The 27,253-nt window shown below is 46.4% G+C and overlaps 1 protein-coding gene across 6 annotated transcripts in view; it reads right to left on the bottom strand.

Annotated features, from left to right (window-relative positions):
- THOC5 (THO complex subunit 5) overlaps positions 1-26,447 on the bottom strand; it is a 49,818-nt gene extending 23,371 nt beyond the window's left edge. Inside the window, exons 1-13 of one of the 6 annotated variants that reach the window (XM_055253497.2) lie at positions 26,293-26,406; positions 24,831-24,946; positions 23,142-23,273; positions 17,944-18,087; positions 16,910-17,023; positions 16,049-16,146; positions 12,554-12,700; positions 9,441-9,555; positions 4,337-4,469; positions 3,591-3,623; positions 1,672-1,749; positions 942-982; positions 590-689 (exon numbers count right to left, since the gene is read on the bottom strand). In XM_055253497.2, the coding sequence (XP_055109472.1) occupies positions 590-689; positions 942-982; positions 1,672-1,749; positions 3,591-3,623; positions 4,337-4,469; positions 9,441-9,555; positions 12,554-12,700; positions 16,049-16,146; positions 16,910-17,023; positions 17,944-18,087; positions 23,142-23,237 (1,099 nt within the window). In that variant the 5' untranslated portion in view covers positions 23,238-23,273; positions 24,831-24,946; positions 26,293-26,406. Of the gene's footprint in view, positions 1-589; positions 690-941; positions 983-1,671; positions 1,750-3,590; positions 3,624-4,336; positions 4,470-9,440; positions 9,556-12,553; positions 12,701-16,048; positions 16,147-16,909; positions 17,024-17,943; positions 18,088-23,141; positions 23,274-24,830; positions 24,947-26,292 lie in introns of all 6 variants that reach the window. The other 5 variants (XM_063623637.1, XM_055253498.1, XM_055253499.2 and 2 more) reach the window with 5 other exon arrangements.
- Between the last annotated feature and the right edge of the window lie 806 nt (positions 26,448-27,253).

Raw genomic sequence — 27,253 nt, 5'->3', positions numbered from 1 at the left:
AAAATAAAGTGGGAAGCAGATAAATATACATTTGTATAAAAGCTTCTAGGTGCAAAGAATCTTTCTAGAAAATACATAAGAAGTCTGTAATAATGGTTGCCCTTGGAGGTGAGACCTAGGACTGGTATATAGGAACCTGTGGTGAGAGGGAAACTTAAATTTTACTGTTAGCTCTTATACTGCTAGAACATTTTATTATATGGTACTTTTTCATACAAACCAACTTCAAAACATATACTCTGCAGAATACAAAGTTCTACTTATATCTATTAAACATGTTGGTCTTACTCAAAACCTGTATACTTTTGCAACTTGTTCTAGATATTTGACTTGCCAGATTCAGAAAGACGTGTAGTTTTCTCAAGCTTCTGCCTTATGTGACTGGAGTTTTGTTGCTATGTTGTTACGGTTATGATTTAACAAGAAGAAGAAACAAAGTCTATACAAAACAATAAGGAAAGACAAAGCAATATGAAATGGGAATCCTTTGTTGGGCAAATAGGCATCTGGCTCCCAGACCCTCTGCACCTGCAGCTGGGTGAACTCTTAGGTGCTACAGATCCCCTAAACAAGGTGAGTGCAGCCAAACCTTTGCACTTCAGGTCGAGCATGACAGACAGTGGGTGCCTCTTCAGCATCTCCTTGCGTTTGTCGTCCAACTGAACCCCTAGCGTGGGTCTCCGACGTTTCTGGACAAAGGAAAGTGCCAAGCTGATGAGGATCGGTCATACCAATCTCCCCTTCCCTCTCCCAACCAGCCAGGCCTCAGACCTACTGCCTGGCACCTGCTGCTTCAGCTAGCTGGGTTGTCAGACTCCCCTCCCAGCAGCCCTTTCTTTCAAACCTCTTTCTTCTGCTTCTAGGGAGCATGGCACCTGCAAACAAGCATGCCCCAGTGCATGCAGCTGCTTGATGCCCCCACAAGAGGAAATGGTTCTCACCGTGGTCTGCTCCTCCTCGGCATCCGAGTCACTCTCGTCATCTGCAGCCACAGACAGAAGGCAGCTAGAGTTGAGGGGGCTCCAAATGCTCCCTAAAGCACTCCAACCCACATGGCATAAAGGGGCCCTGACTCTGTCTTTTGTAAATAAGTTTCTCTATAATAAATAATAAATTAACTTGCTGCTTCTTATTCAGAAAACATGGTGATGAAAAAAGAAAAAAGAAGAATGACGTATAACTCGTTTTTTTCAAAGGGCTTTTTATATCATTTAGATGGAACACAAGCCCCTCCTTGTGATGGTGGTGGTGGCTGTGGTAATAATAGTAACACAAATAATAATAATAGTAGTAGAAGCATGCATAACTTGAGGGGGTACAATGTACTGAGAATTATGCTAAAGGCTGTATGTGCATTACCTTATTTAATCCACATAACAATCCTACATGAGGTGTTACTATCTGTTTTCACAAATGAATAAACTGAGGCTCTGAAATATTAAATACCTTCCTCGGGGTCAGTCAGCTAATGAGTGGCAGGGCTGAAATCCACGGGCTGCACCTTGTGACTCCGGGAAGTGAGCTCTCTTTCCTGTCTACTCCAGGGTGCTAAGACATTCAAGTCAAGCTTCCTGCTACACAGAACTAGTCCAGCTAGTTCTCCAAAGACCAGGACTGCCCTCAGATGGTGACTTGGTGTCCCTGGGGGTGGAATCCCAACCACCACATTACCTTGGGAGTCCTCTGGAGGCTTGAACAGAGCCTTGGCTTCATCCACACTGCCTTCGATTGCCACAGATAACGTCTTATCTGGGAGGCAAGAAGAAGTCTGGTAGGAAAGCTGCTGAGGAAAGTTGCTAAGCAGCACGAGTAGGCCAGCTCTGGGGCTGCATTTCTCCCACTTCTGCCCAGCTCCTTGCTGACTAAGGGTGGAAGAGCACAAGTCCTTGCTCCAGATGAAGGGAAACAAGGTGGGACACTTAAGTCTTTTTTTTCCATCATTTACTGAGAACAGAGAACTTAAGTACAAATTCCTAAACCAGCATCACCTGAAACTAGCAGTGAATGCCTCTCTTTTTTGGTGCACACCAAAGCACAGAAATTCAAACTGAGGGCCTAAAGCCACATGGAACTCCTCTGCCAATTGTCTTAGTGGTTCTCACCCAGAAATCCATGCCTGTCCACATTCCAGAAACAACGACTCTCACCTAAGTGCTTATTCTCTATTCTACACTATACCAAGCACATGGCTGCCATTGTCTCACTTAACTGGGAGGCAGTGGCACAGTGAATAGGAACTTGGATCTTGCAGTCCAGTTCCAGACCTGAGTCCCTGCCTAACCAATTCTCAAACACATGACCTGGAAAGTTATGTCACTGTCTGAGCCTCGGTTTCTGTATTTATGAAATGGGGACTTGAAAAATAGCAGCTGCCGGGTGCAGTGGCTCACACCTGTAATCTCAGCACTTTGGGAGGCCGAGGCAGGCGGATCATCTGAGGTCAGGAGTTTGAGACCAGCCTGGCCAACATGGCAAAATCCTGTCTATACTAAAAATACAAAAATTAGCTGTGTGTGGTGGCATGTGCCTGTAATTCCAGCTACTTCGGAGGCTGAGACAGGAGAATTGCTTGAATCCAGGAGGTGGAGGTTACTGCGAACCAAGATCATGCTACTGCACTGCAGCCTGGACAACAGAATGAGACTCTGTCTCAAGAAAAAAAAAAAAAAGAAAAATAGTTGCTGCCCCATTAGTGGTGGGGACTGAATGAGCTGATGCTTGTAATTTTAACTATAAAATTATTAAAAATTAATTTTTAGGCTGGGTGTGGTGGCTCATGTCTGGTTGGGAGGCCAAGGCGAGTGGATCACCTGAGGTCAGGAGTTCGAGACCAGCCTGGCCAACATGGTGAAACTCTGTCTCTACTAAATATATAAAAATTAGCCAGGCATGGTGGTGGGCGCCTGCAATCCCAGCTACTTGGGAGGCTGAGGCAGGGAGAATTGCTTGAACCTGGGAGGCAGAGGTTGCAGTGAGCCAAGATCACGCCAGTGCACTCCAGCCTGGGCAACAGAGCCAGACTCCATCTCAGAAAAAAAAAAAAATTTTAATCTTCACAACAACCCTACAGGAGTAATACCATTATTATAGCCATTTATAGATGAGAAACTTAAGGCTCAGAGAAGCTAGACATCACAGCCATAAGGCTGATAAACCAGGATTCAAGACCAAGTCTGTTCAACTTAAGCTTGGCCTCTCCAGCACATGAACTAACAGCCTGTTGCATACACCAGGTATGACACCTCATTGAGTGATGTCTTGGGATCCCCTCTGAGGGTCTAGCGTTGTGAGGTCAGATAGGCTACCACTGTCCAACTCCATTCTTAAGGGTACAGATAGTCCCAAGAACCTGAAACGGTTTGCCTAGCCACACTAAGGAGGGATAGCAAACGTCCCCCAAGTGGCTGACCGCTGCCTTATCTATTGCAACCCTATGTGAATCACCACCCTTCACCCCAAACAACTAGTTGCTCCCATCAAGCACTGGCAAACACCAGACTATTTTTTCAGCCATTTAATATTAGCATTCTACAAGAACATCAGAATAGAACAGGCCAATTTTAAACATAAAAGAAAAGAAAATTACTCACCCTGTCTAGGGGGCTGGGAGGATTTCATATGAGCTGATGATGGAAACAGGAGGGAGAACAAAGGGGAGGGGAGGACCAGAAGGACGAGGAAGACACAAGAAGAGAGACAGTAATGTGTTGGTGCCCAAGGTGGGAGGAGAAGCAAGCATTGGTGCAGTATATGTCTGTCTGATGCGGTGGGGTGAGAAAATTTAGGTGCTGGGTGAAAGCTGCATTAGGGCAAAAGGCAGGGTCTCCAAAATTTTCTCAAAACCCTAGCAGAGTCACAGGCTGCCCTCAAGCTTAATGAGGACACATCATCTAACCTGGAAATTCATAACAAAGACATGCAGCCTGATTCAAGGCATGGCAAAAGCCTGGGAGAGCTGGCTGAGACCTGTATTTACCAGGCACCCCCACCCTGAAGCAGAGCAAGAGACACTGATCTAACTGCCAAGCGTGCCTTGATGGGGTGAGCACCTGGGAGCCCACACAGGCTGCCTGGGCTCTGCACCCAACAGCTGTCCAGCCAGGCTCACGAATGACTCAAAGCCACCCATTGTGAATACCCATCAGGTTAATCCAGCCTTAGGCCAGCTGGTCAGAGCAGCCATGCTGGGCAATGCAGAGGGAAGAAAGCTTCTGTCACCTGAGGGCTTCGGGGCAGGACTGAGAAATTTCCTGAGCAGGTACTGCTTCCAACTGATTCACTCGGCCACAGCTGCTGCTCCCATAGCCCCTCGTCCTCACCCAGGCCCCATACTCACCACAGGCCTGCCCATATGCAGTGGCCTGAACAAAGAGGACATAGAGGGGAGGCGGCAGGTGTCTGGCTGTCTCATACTGCTTGTGAGCCTGGTCAAACGGCATAAACAGGTACTCCTGCACCGGAAGGGAAGCCTGCACACAAGAGACAGATTTTTGTTCTTCCTTTTTCAGCCAGTCCACACAGGAACAAGTGGCTACTTAGTGACCATAAATCATTATTTATAAAAAGTGATACATGATAAACTAATAGAACTAATAGCTGGATAAAAGCTCAACAGAAACAAAATTACATTTCTTTATACTAGCAACAAACAGTAAGAAAATAAAATTGTTTTATTTTACTTACTGTCAGGGCACCCTGGCTCATGTCCGTAGTCTCAGCACTTTGAGAGGCTGAGGCAGGAGGATCAGTTGAGGCCAGGAGTTCGAGAGAAGCCTGGGTAACTTAGCGAGATGCCATTTCCACAAAAAATAAAAATCAATTAAAAAAAAGAAATTATAAAAAGATGCCATTTCAATACCATCAATAAAACATCAAATAAGAATAAACAGGCTGGGCATGGTGGCTCACGCCTGTAATCCCCGCACTTTGGGAGGCTGAGGCAGGTGGATCACCTGAGATTGGGAGATCGAGACCAGCCTGACCGACATAGAGAACCCCATCTCTACTAAAAAAAATACAAAATTAGGGGGCATGGTGGCATATGCCTGTAATCCCAGCTACTCGGGAGGGTGAGGCAAGAGCATCACTTGAACCCGGGAAGTGGAGGTTGCGGTGAGCCGAGATCATGCCATTGCACTCCAGCCTGGGCAACAAGAGCAAAAAACTGTCTCAAAAAACAAACAAAAAGTAATAAACAAGCAGGCTAGGTGCAGTGGCTCATGTCTGTAATCCCAGCACTTTGGGAGGCCGAGGCAGGTGGATCACCTGAGGTCAGGAGTTTGAGACCAGCCTGGCCAACATGGTGAAACCCGATCTCTGCTATAAATACAAAAATTGGCCAAGTGTGGTGGCACGCACCTGTAATCCCAGCTACTCCGGAGGCTGAGGCAGAAGAATTGCTTGAACCTGGGAGACGGAGGTTGCAGTGAGCCAAGATTGTACCACTGCACTCCAGCCTGGGCAACAGAGCAAGACCCTACCTTAAAATAAAATAAAATAAAATAAACAAATGAAAGGCATATAAGCCTCTACACAAAAACCTGAGAAATGAAAAGTCTAAAATAAGTGGATACATATGAATGTCAATGGCCTGGAAGACTGAAATATTGTCCAGGTAACAATTTATTCTAAAGTGGTCTGCAGATTCAATGCAATCCCAGTCAAAATCCCAGCAGGTAAAAACAGACAACCTGATTCTGAAACTTGTATGTAAATGCAAAGGGCCAAGAATAAAATAACCAAGACAGTCCTGAAGAATTAGGTTGGAACTGTGCATCGAGACTTCTGATAAAGCCACAGTAAATAAGACGGTGTGATACTGTGCAAGGATGGACACAGAGATTATACACATATCCACATGTACAAAGATATTTGATTTGTGACAAAAGTGGCACTACAGGGCAGTGGAAAGAGAATGTCTTCAATAAATGGTCAGATAAATACCTATGTGGAAAGAAAAAATGAATCTTAACCCTTAACTTACACTATACACAAAATCACTTCCAGGATGACTACAGATTTAAATAGAAAGATTTCTTAAACAAGACACAAAAAAAAGTACTAACCATAAAGGAAAAGGATAATTAGTAAAATTAGGAACATGCACTCATTAAAAGATACCATTAGCAAAGTGAAAAGGCAGGAGGTTACAGAATGGGAAAGACCTGGGAAAAAACTCATCTCCAGGCAACCCAATAGAAAACAGGCAAAAGACTTGCCTAGGCCCATCATAAGAGGTTATCCAAAGGCCGGGCGCGGTGGCTCACGCTTGTAATCCCAGCACTTTGGGAGGCCGAGGCGGGCGGATCACGAGGTCAGGAGATCGAGACCACGGTGAAACCCCGTCTCTACTAAAAATACAAAAAAACTAGCCGGCTGAGGTGGCGGGTGCCTGTAGTCCCAGCTACTCGGAGAGGCTGAGGCAGGAGAATGGCGTGAACCCGGGAGGCGGAGCTTGCAGTGAGCCGAGATTGCGCCACTGCACTCCAGCCTGGGCGACAGAGTGAGACTCTGTCTCAAAAAAAAAAAAAAAAAAAAAGAGGTTATCCAAAAGGCAAAACGTGCTGTGTTCAACATCACTAGTCCTCAGGGAAATAAAAATTAAAACTATAATGAGATACCCTCCAGAGTAGCCAAAATTAAGGAGACTGACAGTATAAAGTGTTGACAAGGATGTAAAACAATTACAACTTTCATATGGTGCTGGTTGGAATTTCTGTAAATCGGTACAATCAGTTTAGAAAACTGTTTCAGTGTCTACAAAAGCTAAATATATGTATAACATACTGTATGACCTAGCAATTTCATTCCTGGGTATATATTCAACAGACGGATGTACACATGTATGCCAAAACACATGTATAAGAATGCTCATAGCAGCACTATTGAAATGGCCCTAAACTGGAAACAACCAATTACTAAACATCAATGAAAACAAACTCTTGTACTCACAATAGCACAGATGAATCTCAGAAACATACTGCTGAACAAAAGAAGCCAGACATAGGAGTATATACTATGATTCTCTTTGTATAGAGTTCAAAAACAGGCAAAACTAACCTATGATGTTAAGATGTCAAGATTATGGTTACTGGGGTGTGAGGGAAGATAGGGACCGGGAGGGGGAATAAAGGAGCTTCCAGGAAATTGTTAATGTTCTTTCTCTGGGATTTTGGGTGCTGGTTATACAGATGTGTTTGCTTAGTGAATATTCATTGAGCCATACACTTGCGAGTTATATGCTTTTCTGTACATAAAACTCTGTTTTAAAGTAATATATTGTACATTGTTTTTAAAAGTTGTATTCAAGACCTTAGGCAATGAATTCAGGTTTTGTTTCAGAGATTTTATTTGTGTGCTTTTCTTCTTTTTTTTTTTTCTTTTTTTCTTGACTCAGGAAAGATTGAACTAGATCGCCTTCAGTTTTAAGTTTGCAGACTCTGCACAGTGCATGAGGATCAACTGTGCAATATATAAAGTAAAATAAAAAGCATTTTAGGCCGGGCGTGGTGGCTCACGCCTGTAATCTCAGCACTTTGGGAGGCTGAGGCGGGCAGATCACAAAGTCGGGAGATCAAGACCATCCTGGCTACCACGGTGAAACCCCATCTCTACTAAAAATACAAAACAAAAAATTAGCTGGGCACGGTGGCGGGCGCTTGTAGTCCTAGCTACTCGGGAGGCTGAGGCAGGAGAATGGCGTGAACCTGGGAGGCAGAGCTTGTAGTGAGCCGAGATCGCGCCACTGTACTCCAGCCTGGGCGACAGAGTGAGACTCCATCTCAAAAAAAAAAAAAAGCATTTTAGGCCGGATGCAGGGGCTCATGCCTGTAATCCCAGTACTTTGGGAGGCCGAGGCAGGCGGATCACCTGAGGTCAGGAGTTCAAGACTAGCCTGGCCAACATGGTGAAACCCCATCTCTACTAAAAATACAAAAATTAGCCAGGTGTGGTGGCAGGCGCCTGTAAACCCAGCTACTTGGGAGGCAGAGCAGGAGAATCGCTTGAACCTGGGAGGCAGAGGTTGCAGTGAGCCGAGATGGTGCCACCCCACTCCAGCCTGGGCAACAGAGCAACTCTGTCTCAAAAAAAAAAAAAAAAAAGCATTTTAAAGTCATGGGGGGTGGTGGCAAAGGTGGGTAAGGAAAACGAAAAAAAAAAAAGTGGTATTCAAGTTTGTAAAACAAAAGCTCCCAGTTCCCAGTCCTCAATGTAGCTGCTAATGGTTTGGTATGAACATAGACTTTTCCAAGCATATACCCAACTCCTACATGTATATATCCCTACAGATACTTCGTAAACCAAGGTACAGAAATGAGTCCATACTATATGTTCTACAACTTACATTTCTTATTTAATAATATGACAGATCTTTCATATTTCAGTTATTCTGTCAGTGGTTCGATATCAGTGGTTTGATTCCATACTTTCGTCAGAGCTCTAAGGCCGTACCATACAAGAATTTATTTAACCTGTACCCTATTTAAGGACATTTAGAAAGTTTCCAGGTAACAAGAGAAAATTTAACCAGGCAGAGGCTTTGGTTAAGTACAACCAAAACTTTTAATTTCTGCTCTATCACCCAGGCTGGAGCAATCCTCCTGCCTCAGCCTTCCAAGTAGCTGGGACGACAGGCACATGCCACCAGGCCCGGTTAATTTTTTTTTTTGTAGAGGCAGGGTCTCCTGATACTGCCCAGGCTGTTCTCAAACTCCTGGGCTCAAGTGATCCTCCCTACTCAACCACCCGAAGTGCTAGGATTACAGGCATGAGGCACCACAAGCAGTCAACAACTCTTCTTCTACGCTTAGAGTTGAAGAAAGGAAATATAGGTCTTGCCAAATCCTAAGAAAAAAAGCATATTTATCTCTAGGATCCTTTTACGAAGTTCTTTCATATTAGCCATCTACCTTGCTTCATAAAATTATAAGGATTTAGACCAAATCTGGCTTTACAAAGCAAATAAAAAGTGGGTCACCTATATAGAAAGACATTATATTTTACAGGTAAAGTGTGGACTCTTACTCATGAGTAAAGTTTTTTTCAGAGTGAGAAGATCTGCTGAGCAGTCTGACCCTAAAGCATGGTAAGGGGGATCAAACAGACATCCACAGGAAGCAAGTTTAGATGCCTGGAGATTGTGAGGCCGGTGGGGGCCATGCAAGGGGTAAACTAAATTTACACAGTCTGAGAAAGTACGTTACCCAGAGAAGGCTCTGGATGAAAACACCCAGGTCAATGTGTGTATATATTCCTGAGGCTAGCACTTCTTCCTCCCAGACACAAGCTTATCACACCAACTGGGTAGGGATGCAGACGAGGCCATCTTTATACTATACTATAATTTAGGGTAATAGACCTGGCAAAGCCCAAAGGGCGACACGGCTTCTGGCAGCGCCTGGTCAGTGGTGAAGGCAAAGCAAAAGGCCAGCGGGCCCCACCTGCATGATGCTGTTGAGGCGGGGCTGGAGGCTGCTCAGGTACTCCTTCTTCACCTCAATCTCCTTGAGAATCTTCTCCTTGTTGGATAGGCACTCTCGGTACTTCTCTGCCAGCCTGTTGGGGGAGGAAAGAGCGTTGTCACCTGATATCCCCCAGTGATACCTCAACACGCCTGTTCACTGTCAGACTCCACCTAATGGTAGCAGCCATGATTAACTGCTAATGTTTATCCAGCACTCAATGTGTGCCAGGTACTTTGGTGAGCTCTTTAAAAGCGTAATTACATTTAATCCTTATAAAGACCCTGGAAGACAGGGACTTTTCTTATCCCCAAAGGAGGAAACCAAGGCTCAGGCAAGTAGATAACTTGCCCAAGGGCCTCCAGCTAAGAACAAACACTGCGCTGGGCTTTGGATCCATGTCTCTTGCTCTCCAGAGGCTCTGTCTGCTCTGTAACCACTAGGGAATACACATGCCATCTTCTGCTCCATTTCTTGCTTGAGAGGTAGGACCTAAAACTTTCACAGACATGGGCTTAGCAGCTATATAACCCAAAAGACGCCCATGGACTGGCCTGGTTAGCACAGGGTGGGAATAGATTCTGGACCAGTGCCACAAGAATGCAGCACTGATGGCTGAGTCAGTGCCCAGCACAATCAGTGGACTGGACAGCGGAGTGACAGGTCAGCCCCATCTGCTAAGACACTGACACAAATTTCCTAAGAACCAGACTTGGCCAGGAATGGTGGCTCATGCCTGTAATTCCAGCACTTTGGGAGGCCCAGGCAGGCGGATCACCTGAGGTCAAGAGTTCGAGACCAGCCTGGCCAACATGGTGAAACCCGTCTCTACTAAAATACAAAAATTAGCTAGGCACAGTGACATGCGCCTGTAATCCCAGCTACTCAGGAGGCTGAGACAGGAGAATTGCTTAAACTGGGGAGGCGGAAGTTGCAGTGAGCCGAGATAGCACCACTGCACTCCAGCCTGGGTGACACAACGAGACTCCATCTCAAAAAAAAAAAAAAAATACTCAGTGCTTATTAAATTCATAATATGAACCAAAAACAGAGAATACCTTCCATAACAGAAAAAGGCAAGTATACAGCTACTTCAACAACAAAAAACAGAACAGATGTGCCAATCAAAAGCCCTAGTATTCTTGTACAAATATGAAAGGGGAAAAAGTTACCATGAAAAGTTCATTATGGAAAAATAAAACAAACAAACAAAAAAACCCACTGTATTTTTAGAATGACTTAGATTAAAACAGACAGTACTGGCCGGGCACAGTGGCTCACACCTATAATCCCAGCACTTTGGCAGCCCAAGGCAGGTGGATCATCTGGGGTCAGGAGTTTGAGACCAGCCTGGCCAACATGGTGAAACCCCCGTCTCTATTAAAAATACAAAAATTGGCCAGGCACAGTGGCTCACACCTGTAATCCCAACACTTTGGGAGGCTGAGGCAGGCGAATCACAAGGTCAAGAGATAGAGACCATCCTGGCCAACATGGTGAAACCCCGCTTCTACTAAGAATACAAAAATTAGCTGGGCATGGTGGCACACGCCTGTAGTCCCAGCTACTCAGGAGGCTGAGGCAGGAGAATTGGTTGAACCAGGGAGGTGGAGGTTGCTTGCAGTGAGCCAAGATCACGCCATTGCATTCCAGCCTGGGCGACAAGAGTGAAACTCCGTGTCAAAAAATAAATAAATAAATAGATAAAAAAATAAACCTCTTTATTCATATAGAAAAGTTTATGCCTAAAGTGTGACTTGAAGCATTATTTTTTTATTTTTATTTTTTGAGACGGAGTCTCGTTCTGTCGCCCAGGCTAGAGTGCAGTGGTGCAATCTCGGCTCACTGCAACCTCTGCCTCCCTGCTTCACGCCATTCTCCTGCCTCAGCCTCCTGAGTAGCTGGGACTACAGGCACCCGCCACCATGCCCGGCTAATTTTTTATATTTTTAGTAGAGACAGGGTTTCACCATGTTAGCCAGGATGGTCTCGATCTCCTGACCTTGTGATCCGCCTGCCTCGGCCTCCCAAAGTGCTGGGATCACACGCGTGAGCCACCGTGCCCGGCTGAAGCATTATTTATGACAGTAAAAAATGGAAACAACCTAAAATCCAACAGGGGAATAATTTTGTGAATTTTTCTATACACTAGAATGTTGCACAACCTCCTGAAATAGTGTTTACAAAGCTTTATGCCACAGGCATACACTTATAGATAAGGAGAAAGGCAAATACAAAATTAGATTTATGGTATGAGAGATAAGGTCTTTGGCATTAAAATTTCAAGGAGAGACCAGGCATAGTAACTCACACCTGTACTCCCAGCATTTTGGGAGGCCAAGGTGAGAGGATCACTTGAAGCCAGGAGTTCAAGACCAGCCTGGGTAACAGAGTGAGACCCCTGCTCTACAAAAATAAAAATATTAGCCAGGCATGGTGGCAGGAACCCATAGTCTTGGCTACTTGGGAGGCTGAGGCAGAAGGATCACTTGAGCCCAGGAGGTCAAGGCTGAAGTGAGTCGTGATAGTGCCACAGCACTCCATCCTGAGCAACAGAGTGAAACGCCATCTCTTTGGAAAAAAAAAAAAAAAAAGGGTCAGGCACAGTGGCTCACGTCTGTAATCCCAGCACTTTGGGAAGCCAAGGCGGGCAGGTAACTTGAGGTCAGAAGTTCGAGATCAGCCTAGCCAACATGGTGAAACCCCATCTCTACAAAAACTACAAATAATAGATGGGCGTGGTGGTGCACACCTATCACCCAGCTACTCGGGAGGCTGAGGACTGAGAATCACTTGAACCTGGGAGGCAGAGGTTGCAGTGAACTGAGATCACACCACTGCACTCCAGCCTGGGAGACAAAGTGAAACTCCATCTCAAAAAAAAAAAAAAAAAACCGTTAAGCAATTATAACCCCAATCCCATCCATGATGAGGTTGGTGAAGTTTAAATTATCCAGTGTGATTTAATCTTAAAATGGGATTTGGTCTTAGAAACTATTCTGAGAGTTCCACAGTGTTTTGCTGCCTTATCCTGGGTCATGACAAAGCACTGACACTTTGTGGTTAAAAGGTCAGGAAGGAGGAAATGCTACCTTTTCCGCTGCTCCAGCTCCCAGTCCAGACGTGCCAGTGTTTGCTGGTGAGGGTCTCCCATGGTGACTTCGGCCTTGCTGATATCTGGTGGAGCCTCCTTATAAAACTCCTCTAAACTGACCAGATCAATTTCTTCATGCTTTGACCTACAGACAAAAACATGACATCAAGCTGCTGTTCTCAGGAAACCAAACTGTAGTTTAAGCAGGCCCAAAGTTACCCCCAACATATGTCTGCTTAGCCCTGGTCTACAATTACTTAGGATCCTGGAATCCAGTCTTCTCCACAAATGCTCATTAGCAGATGTTTCAGTGTGAAGAAAGGTAATTGGTGAAACGCCATAGGATCCTTATCCATGCTGTCCAACCTTTTTACCCATGAATTAGACTCGGAAGGGATTCTTACCAAATTTACAAATGTCTCCAAGCTGAGCAGGAGAACTAATAGCTAAAAAGTCAAATAAAAACACTACAGCCTGGGCCTAGACTGTCAGGTTGAAACCAAGACATCATTTAACAGGAATAAATATAAGGGTCTGCACTTAAGTTCAAGACATTAGCCGCATAAGAATAGAATGAGGAAGATCCAGCATGGGAGAACTGGATGGAAAAAGATCTAGAGGCTCAAACCGTTGCATGCATAGTGATTTATATGTATAAAAGAAAAGAAATTCTGCCAGGCGCGGTGGCTCACCCCTGTAATCCCAGCACTTTGGGAGGCTGAGGCAGGTGGATTACCTGAGGTCAGGAGTTCGAGACCAGCCTGATCAACAAGGTGAAACCCCGTCTCTACTAAAAATCAGCCGGGCCTGGTGGCACATGCCTATAATCACAGCTACTTGGGAGGCTGAGGCAGGAGAATCGCTTGAACCCAGGAGGCAGAGGCTGCAGTGAGCCAAGATTGCGCCATTGCACTCCAGCCTGGGAGACAGAGCGAGACTCCATCTCAAAAAAATCCAACCCTCTTTGCTGTATTAACATAGTTGACTGCTCAGGTTATGGTCAGATGACAGTAATAATAATGGCAGCTATCATATATTAATAAGCACCCACTATATGTCATCCTCACCTCATTTAAGCCTCACAACAACTCTAAGAGGTGGGGAGTTTTAATCTCCATTTTTTGACAGAGATGGAGGCTTCTATCAGTAAGCAGCTTGCCCAAGGTCCACAGCTAGGGAGTGGCCAAGCTGGGATTTGAACCCAGGCTGTGTAACTTCAAGGCCTATGCTCCTTCCATGTGGTCGCCTGCCTCCCAACAGGCACAAGTTCCACTGTATTCTGGGTTTGTCAGTTTCCATTTGGGTGATGATTACAGACCAGTGCATCACATTATTTTGTTTTTGATGCCTTTTTAATTTGGAAATAGTTTAAGACTCCAAGAAGTTTCAAAAATAATACTTAGAATGTATTTCCTCCATGTATCCTTCACCCAATGATACCATCTTATCTAACCACATTATACATTGTCAAAACCAGGAACTGACACTGGTACAATATTATTAACTCAAGTACAGACCTGATGCAGATTTCGTCTCTATTCATATTTAACTATTATTATGTGACGATTTTGTGGAACAGATAAAGATGCCTCTCAAAAATCAGCATCAGGGCTGGGCACAGTGGCTCATGCCTGTAATTCTAGCACTTTGGGAGGTCGAAACGGGTGGATCATCTGAGGTCAGGAGTTTGAGACCAGCCTGGCCAACATGGTGAAACCCTGTCTTTACTAAAAATACAAAAATTAGCTGGGTGTGGTGGCTCATGCGTGCAATTGCTTGAACCTGGGAGGCAGAGGTTGCAATGAGCCAAGATCACGCCACCACACTCCAGCCTGGGCAACACAGCGAGACTTTGTCTTTGAAAAAAAAAAAGAAGAAAGAAAATAAAAATCAGCATCAGGCCAGGCGTGGTGGCTTATACCTTTAATCTTAGCCTTTTGGGAGGCCAAGGCGGGTGGATCATTTGCAGCCAGGAGTTTAAGAGTAGCCCAACATGGCAAAACCTTATCACTACTAAAAATACAAAAAATTAGCCAGGTGTGGTGGCACACGCCAATAGTCCCAGCTACTCAGGAGGCTGAAATGGGAGGATCATCTGAGCCAAGTCAAGTCAAGACTGCAGTGAGCTGGGATTGTGCCACTGCACCAGCCTGGGTGACAGGAGTGAGACCCTATCTGAAAAAAAAAAAAAAAGACAAAAAACAAAACAATCAATCAGCATCATGATTATTAAAAATATTCTGGACCCGCCGGGTGCAGTGGCTCATGCCTATAATCCCAGCACTTTGGGAGGCCAAGGCAGGCGGATCATAAGATCAGGAGATCGAGACCATCCTGGCTAACACAGTGAAACCCTATCTCTACTAAAAACACAAAATATTAGCCGGGCGTGGTGGCGGGCGCCTGTAGTCCCAGCTACTCAGGAGGCTGAGGCAGGAGAATGGCGTGAACCTGGAGGCGGAGCTTGCAGTGAGCCGAGATCGTGCCACTGCACTCCAGCCTGGGTGACACAGCAAGACTCCATCTCAAAAAAAAAAAAAAAAAGAAATACATATATATATATCCTGGACCCAATGTCTAATAAGCCCCCTGCACATGTCAAGTTTGTTACAGATAAAAGCTGTTTTCAGTTTGCATAAACAGGTCTGATCAAGTGAGAACACTTTCCCTTCTCTTCCCGTTTACTCCTTCCTCCTTCTCATCTCTCAGCTTGGTTTTGAGGAAGGACACTGACAAACTGTAGTTTCTTCACCTGAAGGCAGCTAAGCAGCAAGAAGTTCGGGTTCCAAAGAATAAAATCCATTTGCAATAATGAATTGCTGGGACTACAGAAAGGAAAACTGGGCCAAAAGGTTAAAAGAATGTGACTGGAAGAGAGTTGCTCCCATACAACATGCCCAGGAATCAAACTGGGAATGTAAAGACCCCTGATAGGGAGAGAGACCTGCTTTTTACCAAGTGCAGAGCTCAAAACTCAAAAAGGTCAGAGAGACTTCTGAGGTTCTTTATGCAGCCTGAAACCACGGCTTGCAATTCTCCCACACTCACCCTTGCAATTTGCCCTTCTCCCAGATCCTACAGTTTTCTACGCTCATCAGACTTCTTTTTAAAGAGACTTAGGCTGGGAGCGGTGGCTCACACCTGTAATCCCAGCACTTTGGGAGGCCGAGGCGGGAGGACCACCTAAGGTCAGGAGTTCGAGACCAGCCTGGCCAACATGGCAAAACCCTGTCTCTACTAAAAATACAAAAATTAGCTGGGTGTGGAGGCGGGCGCCTACAATCCCAGCTACTCGGGAGGCTGAGGCAGGAGAATCGCTTGAACCCAGGAGGTGGAGGTTGCAGTGAGCTGAGATTGCGCCACTGCACTCCAGCCTGGGTGACAGGGCAAGACTCCGTCTCAAATGAAAAGAAACAGACTTACAGTGAGCTATATGGGAAAAAGCAGTTACCGAGAGACCACATGTGCCAAAGCCCTGTCCTCCCAAACTCACTTAAATTCCAAACATTTGGTGATCTCCTTCTGTAGGTGCATCACCTCATACAACAGGTTCTGGAGCTGCAGGTGATAGGCATCTACTTTCTGCTTAGCCTGAAAGGAGAATACGATCAGAGGTGAGCAGGGTAAGTCAGGATGGGGCAGAGAAGAGGGTCAGCAAACTAAGAGAAGGTGTAAAGGGACTAAAGAAGGGGATGGGGCTGGGTGCAGTGGCTCACGCCTGTAATCCCAGCACTTTGGGAGGCCAAGGTGAGTGGATCACCTGAGCTAAGAAGTTCAAGACAGGCCGGGCGCGGTGGCTCACGCTTGTAATCCCAGCACTTTGGGAGGCCGAGGCGGGCGGATCACGAGGTCAGGAGATCGAGACCACGGTGAAACCCGGTCTCTACTAAAAATACAAAAAAAAAAATTAGCCGGGCATAGTGGCGGGTGCCTGTAGTCCCAGCTACTCGGAGAGGCTGAGGCAGGAGAATGGCGTGAACCCGGGAGGCGGAGCTTGCAGTGAGCCGAGATCGCACCACTGCACTCCGGCCTGGGCGACAGAGCGAGACTCCGTCTCAAAAAAAAAAAAAAAAAAAAAAAAAAGAAGTTCAAGACAAGCCTGGCCAACAAGGTGAAACCCCATCTCTACTAAAAAATACAAAAATTAGCCGGGCATGGTGGTGGGAGGTGCCTGTAATCCCAGCTACTTGGGAGGCTGAGGAAGGAAAATCGCTTGAAGCTGGGAGGCAGAGGATGTGGTGAGCTGAGATCGTGCCACTGCACTCTAGCCTGGTGGACAGAACGAGACTCTGGTGGGTGGGGGGGATGGGGAGGAGAAAGGAGGAAGGTTAAAATTAAACCTTTTAACTACTACCTCGTGGGTCTGATCTCTTCCTTTCTTCAACCTGATGTGGGCTAATCGGTTAAGCTTCTTTAGAGTCATGAAATGCACACAGCTCTGGATCCTCCGTTCTTCTATTTCGATTGCCTGTGGACAAAGAAAACAGTAAAGCCCACTGACGACAGGGGCTAGCTCAGCTTCCTTCAGTCCCTCACCACTGACCCATCCTCATCTGGGGCCAAAAATGGCACCGGAGGGAGCTCAGAAGCATGAGAAGAGTCATGAAGAAAATAAGAGGACGACTGTGTAAGGAAAATGCTTAAGAATCTCGGGCAAAAAAAAGTAATTTCTGCTCAGACTAGAGTAACAGGAATTGAAGATGGAATAAGGGCAGCAAAGGCACAATCTGTCTCTACAGATCCTACACAGAGATCCCAGCAATAGTAACATCTTGCCATAAAATTTGACCTCTATAAATAACATTACAGGATAACTTAAATGGAAAATAACAGAATTATAGCCATAAAGCTTGGCTACAATAGATTGAATGCAGTAATTCTAACAAAACTTGTCAGCATAAGCACAAATACATGAGATTCCTGGGGAAAAAAATGGATTTTAAAAAACTTATCTATCGAGTTTTTAGTCACATTGTTTAATTTCTCTGCCCCTAAAACCTCATTTATTCATTTACTATTAATGATAATTTCATTTTTGGCATCTACAATTTACTTGTACACATCAATCTTTGTATCAAGCAAATGTATATAAGTACCATCATTTCTCAACAACTAGCAAAATGCCTGGCACTTAATAAATATTAACTGGATGAATGATCAAATTAGTAGGGAAAAAATTAATTATCCTGTACTTTCATTCCTGTAATTGGTGACTGAGTGGTGATAAGAAGTTCCAATAAATTCATAGGTTTTGGGAGCCCTGAGGCTCCAATCACCTGATCATGGCTAGGACAGAAGACCAAGATCAGGAAGGGCCCTGGTAGGTGCAAAAACAGCCTCATCTATGCAAACCCACCAGGTTCACGGTCACCTGGTCCCACTCCTTACCACATCCTTGCCACCCCTGCTCTTCAGGTCTTGGATCTCGGCCATCAGCCTCTGTAGCTCCTGGCAGGTGTACTTGTATAACTCATAGTCTCTGCCAGGGTCCCGCAGATCCACCTCGGCCTCCTCACTGTAGTATTTACCTTCCTGTAGAGGTAAGGATAAAGGCTCTGTGTGCATGGGGTAAAAGTCTCCCTGTTGGGATCAGGGACACTTGGCTGACATCTCCTTTTAGATAAAAACAGTAACAATGAAGCCTCAGTCAGGTCTCTAAAAGATCTGGTCCTTAAATTAAATGCTTTTCTTCTCTTCAAAATAGAAACCTCTTTTGCTTTCTGATTGCAGAGTAATGCATGCCTGGTGTCAAAGATTCAGAATATACAGAGGAGTATCAAAAAGAAAATGGAAAAATTGCCTATAATTTCGCCTCTCAGTCCGAAACTGAGTGAAGATTATGGATAAATAAACATTTTATTTGTAAACAAAACGGGATCATATTGTTCGTGCTGTTAAGTGCAACTTCCCATCTGTATTAGTCCATTTTCATACTGCCAATAAAGACACACCTGAAACTGGGAACGAAAAGAGGTTTAATTGGACTTACAGTCCCACATAGCTGGGGAGGCCTCAGAATCATGGCGAGAGGTGAAAGGCACTTCTTACATGGCGGCAGCAAGAGAAAAATGAGGAGGAAGCAAAAGCAGAAACCCCGTATAAACCCCTCAGATGTCGTGAGACTTATCCACTATCATGAGAATAGCATGGGAAAGACTGGCCCCCATGATTCAACTACCTCCCTCTGGGTCCCTCCCACAACACGTGGCAATTCTGGGAAATACAATTCAAGTTGAGATTTATTTTTTTATTTTTTATTTTTATTTTTATTTTTTTTGAGACGGAGTCTTTCTCTGTCCCCCAGGCTGGAGTGCAATGGCGCGATCTCGGCTCACTGCAAGCTCCGCCTCCCGGGTTCACACCATTCTCCTGCCTCAGCCTCCCAAGTAGCTGGGACTACGGGCGCCCGCCAACACGCCCGGCTAATTTTTTTTGTATTTTTAGTAGAGACGGGGTTTCACCGTGTTAGCCAGGATGGTCTCGATCTCCTGACCTTGTGATCCGCCCACCTCGGCCTCCCAAAGTGCTGGGATTACAGGCTTGAGCCACCGCGCCCGGCCTCAAGTTGAGATTTAAATCCCAAGCCATATCATTCCGCCCCTGGCCCCTCCAAATCTCATGTCCTCACATTTCAAAACCAATCATGCCTTCCCAACAGTCGCCCAAAGTCTTAACTCATTTCAGCATTAACCCAAAAGTCCATAGTCCAAAATCTCATCTGAGACAAGGCAAGCCCCTTCCGCCTATGAGCCTGTAAAATCAAAAGCAAGCTAGTTACTTTCTAGATACAATGAGGGTAAATATAGCCATTCCAAATGGGAGAAATTGGCCAAAACAAAGGGGTTACAGGGCCCATGCAGGACCAAAATCCAGTGGGGCAGTCAAATTTTAAAGCTCCAAAATGATCTCCTTTGACTCCAGGTCTCACATCCAGGTTAAGCTGATGCAAAAGGTGGGTTCCCATGGTCTTGGGCAGCTCCACCCGTGGCTTTGCAGGGTACAGTCTCCCTCCCTCCTGGCTGCTTTCACGGGCTGGCATTGAGTGTCTGCGGCTTTTTCAGGTGCATGATGCAAGCCGTTGGTGGATCTACCATTCTAGGGTCTGAAGGGATGGTGGCCCTCTTCTCACAGCTCTACTAGGCAGTGCCTCAGTAGGGACTCTGTGTGGGGGCTCTGACCCCACATTTCCCTTCCACACTGCCCTAGCAGAGGTTCTCCATGAGCACACCGGCAGCAAACTTTTGCCTGGGCATCCAGGTGTTTCCATACATCTTCTGAAATCCAGGCGGAAGTTCCCAAACCTCAATTCTTGACTTCTGTGCACCCATAGGCTCAACACCACATGGAAGCTGCCAAAGCTTGGGGCTTCCACCCTCTGAGCGATAGGCTAAGCTCTAGATTGGCCTCTTTCAGCCATGCCTGGACTGGCTGGGACACAGGGCACCAAGTCCCCAGGCTGCACACAGCACAGGGACCCTGGGCCTGGCCCAAAAAACCACTTTTTCCTCCTGGGCCTCTGGGACTGTGAGGGGAGGGGCTGCCGTGAGGTCTCTAACATGGCCTGGAGACACTTTCCCCACGGTGTTGGGGATTAACATTAGGCACCTTGCTACTTATGCAAGTTTCTGTAACCAACTTGAATTTCTCCTCAAAAAATGGGTTTTTCTTTTCTTTCCTTTTTTTATTTTTATTTTTATTTTTTGAGACGGAGTCTTGGTCTTGTCGCCCAGGCTGGAGTGCAGTGGCATGATCTCAGTTCACCGCAACCTCCGCCTCCCAGGTTCAGGCAATTCTCCTGCCTCAGGCTCATAGGTAGCTGGGATTACAGGCACCTGCCACCAGGCCCAGCTAATTTCTGTATTTTCAGTAGAGATGGGGTTTCACCATGTTGCCCAGGATGGTCTCAAACTCCTGACCTCAAGTGATCCACCCACCTCGGCCTCCCAAAGTGCTGGGATTACAGGCATGAGCCACCATGCCCAACCGGGTTTTTCTTTCCTACTGTGTCATCAGGCTACAAAATTTCCAAACTTTTATGCTCTGTTTTCCTTTTAAAATGAAATGCTTTTAACAGTACCCAAGTCACTTTTTTTTTTTTTTTTTTTGAGACAAGGTCTTGCTCTTGTTGCTCAGGCTGGAGTGCAATGGCGCAATCTCAGCTCACTGCAACTTCTGCCTCCTGGGTTCAAGCGATTCTCCTGCCTCAGCCTCCCAAGTAGCTGGGATTACAGGGGCCCACCACCATGCCTGGCTAATTTTTATTGTATTTTTAGTAGAGATGGGGTTTCGCCATGTTGGTCAGGCTGGTCTCAAACTCCTGACCTCAAGTGGTTCGCCCACCTCGGCCTCCCAAAGTGCTGGGATCATAGGCGTGAGCCACTGCGCATGGCCCCGTCACCTTTTGAATGGTTTGCTACTTAGAAATTTCTTGGCCGGGCGCGGTGGCTCACGCTTGTAATCCCAGCACTTTGGGAGGCCGAGGCGGGCGGATCACGAGGTCAGGAGATCGAGACCACGGTGAAACCCCATCTCTACTAAAAACACAAAAAATTAGCCGGGCGTGGTGGCGGATGCCTGTAGTCCCAGCTACTCGGAGAGGCTGAGGCAGGAGAATGGCGTGAACCCGGGAGGTGGAGCTCGCAGTGAGCCGAGATTGCGCCACTGCACTCCAGCCTGGGCGACAGAGCGAGACTCCGTCTCAAAAAAAAAAAAAAATTTCTTCCACCAGATACCCTAAATCCTCTCTCTCAAGTTCAAAGTTCCACAAATCTCTAAGGCAGGGGCAAATGTCTTCAGTCTCTTTGCTAAAACAGAAGAGTCACCTTTGCTGCAGTTTCCAATGAGTTCCTCAGCTCCATCTGAGACCACCTCAGGCTGGACCTTATTGTTCATATCATTATCAACTTTTTTTTTTTTTTTTTTGAGATGGAGTCTCACTCTGTTGCCCAGGCTGGAGTGCAGTGGCATGATCTCGGCTCACTGCAACCTCTGCCTCCTGGGTTCAAGCAATTCTGTGCCTCAGCCTCCCGAGTAGCTGGGATTACAGGCACCCGCCACCACGCCTGGCTAATTTCTTCATATGTTTAGTACAGTCAAGGTTTCACCATCTTAGCCAGGCTGGTCTTGAACTCCTGACCTCGTGATCCACCTGCCTCAGACTCCCAAAGTGCTGGGATTACAGGCGTGAGCCACCATGTCCGGCCCATTATCAGCATTTTTGTCAAAGCCATTCAACAAGTCTCTAGGAGGTTCCAAACTTTCCCACATTTTCCTGTCTTCTTCTGAGCCCTCCAAACTGTTCCAACCTCTGCCTGTTACCCAGTGCCAAAGTCGCTTCCACATTTTCAGGTATCTTTTCAGCAACCCCCAACTCTACTGGTATGAATTCACTGTATTAGTTCATTTTCACGCTGCTGATAAAGACATACCTGAAATTGGGAACAAAAGGAGGTTTAATTGGATTTAACAGTTCCACTTGGCTGGTGAGGCCTCAGAAACATGGCAGGAGATGAAAGGCACTTTTTACATGGTGGCAGCAAAAGAAAAATGAGGAGGAAGCAAAAGCAGAAACCCCTGATGAGCGCATCAGATCTCATGAGGCTTATTTACTATAATAAGAACAGTATGGGAAAGCCCGGCCCCCATGATTCAATTACCTCCTCGTAGGTCCCTCTCACAACACATGGCAATTCTGGGAGATACAATTCAAGTTGAGATTTGGGTGGGGACACAGCCAAATCATATGACCATCCCAGTAAATACAGATCTCAATCAAAATGGCTGCATGATAGTCTACTATAGAGAGGAATTCCAGCTGGGTGCGGGGTGGCTCACACCTATAATCCCAATACCTTGGGAGGCCAAGGCAGGTAGATCACTTAAGCTCAGGAGTTTGAGACCAACCCGGGTAACGTGGCAAAACCCCGTATCTACAAAAAATAGAAAATTAGCTGGGCATGGTGGCGTGCAGCTGTGGTCCCAGCTACTTGAGAGACTGAGGTGGGAGGATCGCTTGAGCCCAGGAGATGGAGTCTGCAGTGAGCCAAAATCGTGCCACTGTACTCCGGCATGAGCGACAGACTGAGACCCTGTCTCAAAAAAAATTTTTTTTTAATAGCTAAGTCACAAATGAAGTTGACAGATTCAAGGACAGAGAAACAGACAAAAAGAAGAACCTGACGACCACATGAGCTCTCAGGCCACAAGAGGTTCTGTGGGCACATGGTTCTGGTATTGTCTCAGCAGCACACCAAGGGATTCCTGAAGCTCCAGTGCCATGCTGCAGATGGACTGCCTTCTTCTGACCATCAGGAAAACTGGAGACACATATCATACTGGAATACATTCTCCGGGCAGGTACTAAACATGTCTAATACAGGCTTGTTGGTTTTGGAGATGCTGCAGCTAAACCAGATGTGGACACTCAGCTTTAGTGAAGAAACAGGAATCCCAGTCACCTGGTCAAGTGGAAGCCATCACAAAGCTGTACCTGGTAGATGCGACCCTGAGCTGCTGCAAACACCCAGCCAGATGCTTGGCCATGAGATGTAATTTCTCAGCAGCATGGCAACCATGACTGATCTCACCTGCTCCGTGTCAGATCGATTCCGCTTTCCTTCAGCTGGGGCTCCATCGCTTCGGATCACTTTGGGCTTCCGTTTTTTGCTCGATTCTGATGACATGGTTGTTCCTTGATGTCAGGAGGAAACGGCAGAGACCTGTTAAGAAGAGAAAGCTTTTGAGATTCTTCTGGAGTCATAACACTGAAGTTGAACTAGCAGTTCTGGCCACTTACAGACTTGGTAACTCAGGGAAGTCATTTAACCCCTCAAGCCTCAATTTAACCCTCTGTAATACAACAGTATCCCTCAGCCTATCCAAAACAAACTCTACCTCCTCTTTTAAAAAGGCATCACCACCCACCCCCACTGATCTCGGAATCATCTACTTAAACCTCTCCCTTCCCTGCCTCCACCCATATCCTGCTCCACACTCTCCATAGAGACCTGCATTCAAGTGCTCACCCAGCTATCCAGGAACCATGTGCGTCTCCATCTCAACACCCTAGGCCAGGCCCTCCACATTCCTCTCCAGGACTACTCTAACAGTCTTGCCCAACAATACTGTCTAAATTCTCTTTCCTAAAAAAGACCAACCTAATTAATGCCTCTCCTGTTTCAAAACCTTTGCTGGCTCTTCATAATGCACTGAATATCCATATTCCCTGACCTGTCATAAAGACCCTTGATGGTTTGTCCCCAACCCACCTTCCCAACTTCATTTCTTGCATTCCTATTCCTACTGACCTTCCCACTGTCCCCAACCTCTGCTCCTAGCTGCAACTGCACCCTGCAATCCCAGTTCCCCAAACACTCCACGTCCTTTCCCATGCTTGCAAAGATCTTCCTTTTCCTCCCTATATCCTTCAAGACTAAGCAATGCTCATCTGCTCCAGGAAGCCTGTCAGGTCTCCCCAAAGCCCTCTTTTGGCTACTTTGGGTACACTATTAGGGAATTTATCTCTATGAATCGTTTACCTGTCTTCCCACCTAGATTGTGAACTCTACCCTCTTCCCCCTGAGCCTGGCAGAGTGCTCCATAAATTAGTATGCAAACTCCTCAGTCTGGCATTTAAACACACTCCCAATACTACTGTGATCACTGTGTGCTGGGCCTTGATCTAACTACTTTATGGGTATGTTCTCATTTGTTCCTTATAACAAACTTTTCAGCTAAGAACTACCACCACTTCACAGATGACAAAACTGAGGCTCGCAAGGGGAATTACTTGTGAGTAATTGCAAGTCACATGACTAGTATGCTAAAATCTGGATCTATCCAATCAATGCCATACTGGTGCTCTTAACTACACTGTTATGCCTCCTAGTCCTGCCAGCCTCTCATCTAGTGATGCCATTGACTCCCAGGTTGATCCTAGAATTTAAAGTATAGAACCTACATTTCATGGGGCTTTATGGTCACAAAGCATCCTCCCTTGTTGCCTCACCACAGCCTCCTGAGGTGGGCATCACTGTCCCCTTTACCCTAATCCCTCTTGCTCTGTCACCCAAGCTGGATGCAGTGGCACAATCATCACTCACTGAAGCTTACACCTCCCCGACTTGAGGGAGCCAATAGTTTGTAATGGTAAAAGTCAGAGAGCCCTGAACTGGGATCTCCGTTCTATTCTTTATGGCTATGAGTCCCCGGACAAGTCACTTCACTTTTCTCTGGGTCTGATTCCTCACAAATCAAATGAGAATAACAGTCCCTACCACAGGGGTTGTTGTGGGCTTTAACACAGGAGGCATTCCACTGGGGAAGGTGATGAAGATGACCTGGGATTGTGGCTTCAGATGATGCATAGGTGATCTTAAATAATGCTGAACACCTAAGGAGAAAGTTAATCCCTTTTCAATTCTTTTTTGAAACTTCTGATTGCTTCAAGGAGAACATCTCAGTTCCCTAGTATGTCTTTAACATCTATGAATGCCAATGTTCCTTTGTAACAAAAGAACTCTATCCCACAGCCTTAAACAACAAAATCTAGCCAGAATTTGTTAACAATGATCTATTTCCATTATATTAACTATATTAATTTTTACCTTCAACATAAAACAAGTGAAAGCAGCTTTCCATTTCTGGTGGAGATATTTCAAGTTTTCTCTCAAAGTAAATTTGAGTTTAAAAAGTGACTTGGCTGGATGCAGTGGCTCACGCCTGTAATCCCAGCACTTTGGGAGGCTGAGGCGGGTGGATCACCTGAGGTCAGGAGTTTGAGACCAGCCTGGCCAACATAGTGAAACCCCGTCTCTACCAAAAATACAAAAATTAGCTGGGAGTGGAGGCGGGCGCCTGTAATCTCAGCTACTCAGGAGGCTGAGGTAGGAGAATCACTCGAACCCGGGAGGCAGAGGTTGCAATGAGCCGAGATCGCGGCCACTTCACTCCAGCCTGGGCGACAGAGCGAGATTCAGTCTCAACAACAACAAAAAAAGTGACTGGGCCCAGCACCATGGCTCACACCTGTAATCCCAACACTTTGGGAAACCAAGGCAAGCAGAGGCGAGAGAATCGCTTGAGCCCAGGCGTTCAAGACCAGAGTGGGCAACAGAGCAAGACTCCATCTTTAGAAAAAATTTTAAAATTAGCCTAGTATGGTGGCGCACTCCTGTGGTCCCAAGCTACTCTGGAGGCTGGGGTGGGAGGACAGCTTGAGCCCAGAAGTTCCAGGCTGCAGTGAGCTATGATCGCGCCACTGCATTCAGTCTTGACAACAGAGACCCCGTTGCAAAAAAAAAAAAATTTGGACTGGACTAAAAATTTTTAGTAAACGGTAGTACAGGTGGTAAGTTGATCTGGCAAAGCCTCCAAAGACCGGACCTGAAAGGCTTAAGTGTGAGAAATCCTGACTTTGGCAACACAGTAGAGTGCCCGGCACACAGAAGAGCACAATATATGTGAGCTGTTACCATCACTACCACCCCCACCCCCATCAGGCTACATTATCACGATCAAGAGGCTCCAACGTGAAGCCTGAGGAGGCTGCAGCGAACACTTTTCGGATGAGGTAACAGCGCAGCGCCGAGAGGCCGGGGACCGCGGGTAGTGAGGGAGGAGAAGCCAGGTCAGACCCCAGCCCAGGGGCGCCCTTTGGGCGATCAGCACCTCAGTCCCGGAGCGCCCAGCCCCTCCCCGCCCCATCTCCCAGCCCCACTGCCCTTGTCCCCTCCTCACCTCGCAGCTCCGCGAACCTGGCACCGGGAGCAAACCACTTCCGGAGGCGGAGCAAAGGTGGCCCGCGCACCATAGAGAAGCGGAAGTAAGGAAGGAGTGGCCGACCGGAAGCGAGGAGTGGAGGTCGGAAGCTGAGCGCGGAGGCCCCCGAGGAAGGTGGGGGCGTGGTGAAACTGTAAAGACGAAGACACACGTTCCTCGTTCACTGTGCCCAGGGCCTAAGACAGTGTCCAGCAGCTAGTGGGCGCTCCATCGAGTAGTTGAATTAATGTTGTGTTATGTCCAAGATAACACGAAAGAACCTGGTAGCGCGGCCGGGAAGATTTGGGCGCTAGAGTATTTGCCTGCATAACCTTACTTCATAATTATTATTTTCACCATAATATGCCACGCCAGTGAAGGCAACAAGTCAGGGAAGGCATTAACCTCATTTTACACTTGGCTTTTTGAGGAGTGCATCACCAGTTTCTCCATTTTAGGCCTGACTTGCCCAGGACAGAGTCACAACTCTAACGCAGTATTTGAAAGCTTCTAATGCAGTATTTGAAAGCTTCAGGTATTTCCTACCCCTGGCATGAACTGTACAAACAGGGCCTAGGATTTTTTCGTGTAAATCCTATTTATCTGGAGCTAGTAACACGTGTCCTGAATCCCTGGTTGTACGGGGCCAGTTCCTTCTCCTTCCCAGGAGCAAGGAGGAAAATACTGGCTCTTTTTTATTTTTATTTATTTATTTATTTTTGAGACAGAGTTTTGCTCTGTCACCCAGGCTGAAGTGCAGTGGCGCAATCCCCGCTCGCTGCAAACTCCGACTCCAGGGTTTAAACGATTCTCCTGCCTCAGCCTCCCAAGTAGGTGGGATTACAGGCATGCACCACCATGCCCAGCTAATTTTTGTATTTTTAGTAGAGACAGGGTTTCACCATGTTGCCCAGGCTGGTCTTGAACTCCTGACCTCACT

Source organism: Symphalangus syndactylus, chromosome 18, assembly GCF_028878055.3.
Source record: "Symphalangus syndactylus isolate Jambi chromosome 18, NHGRI_mSymSyn1-v2.1_pri, whole genome shotgun sequence".
In the NCBI taxonomy this organism is placed as follows: domain Eukaryota; kingdom Metazoa; phylum Chordata; class Mammalia; order Primates; family Hylobatidae; genus Symphalangus; species Symphalangus syndactylus.
This window is presented reverse-complemented; position numbering and strand designations above follow the sequence as displayed.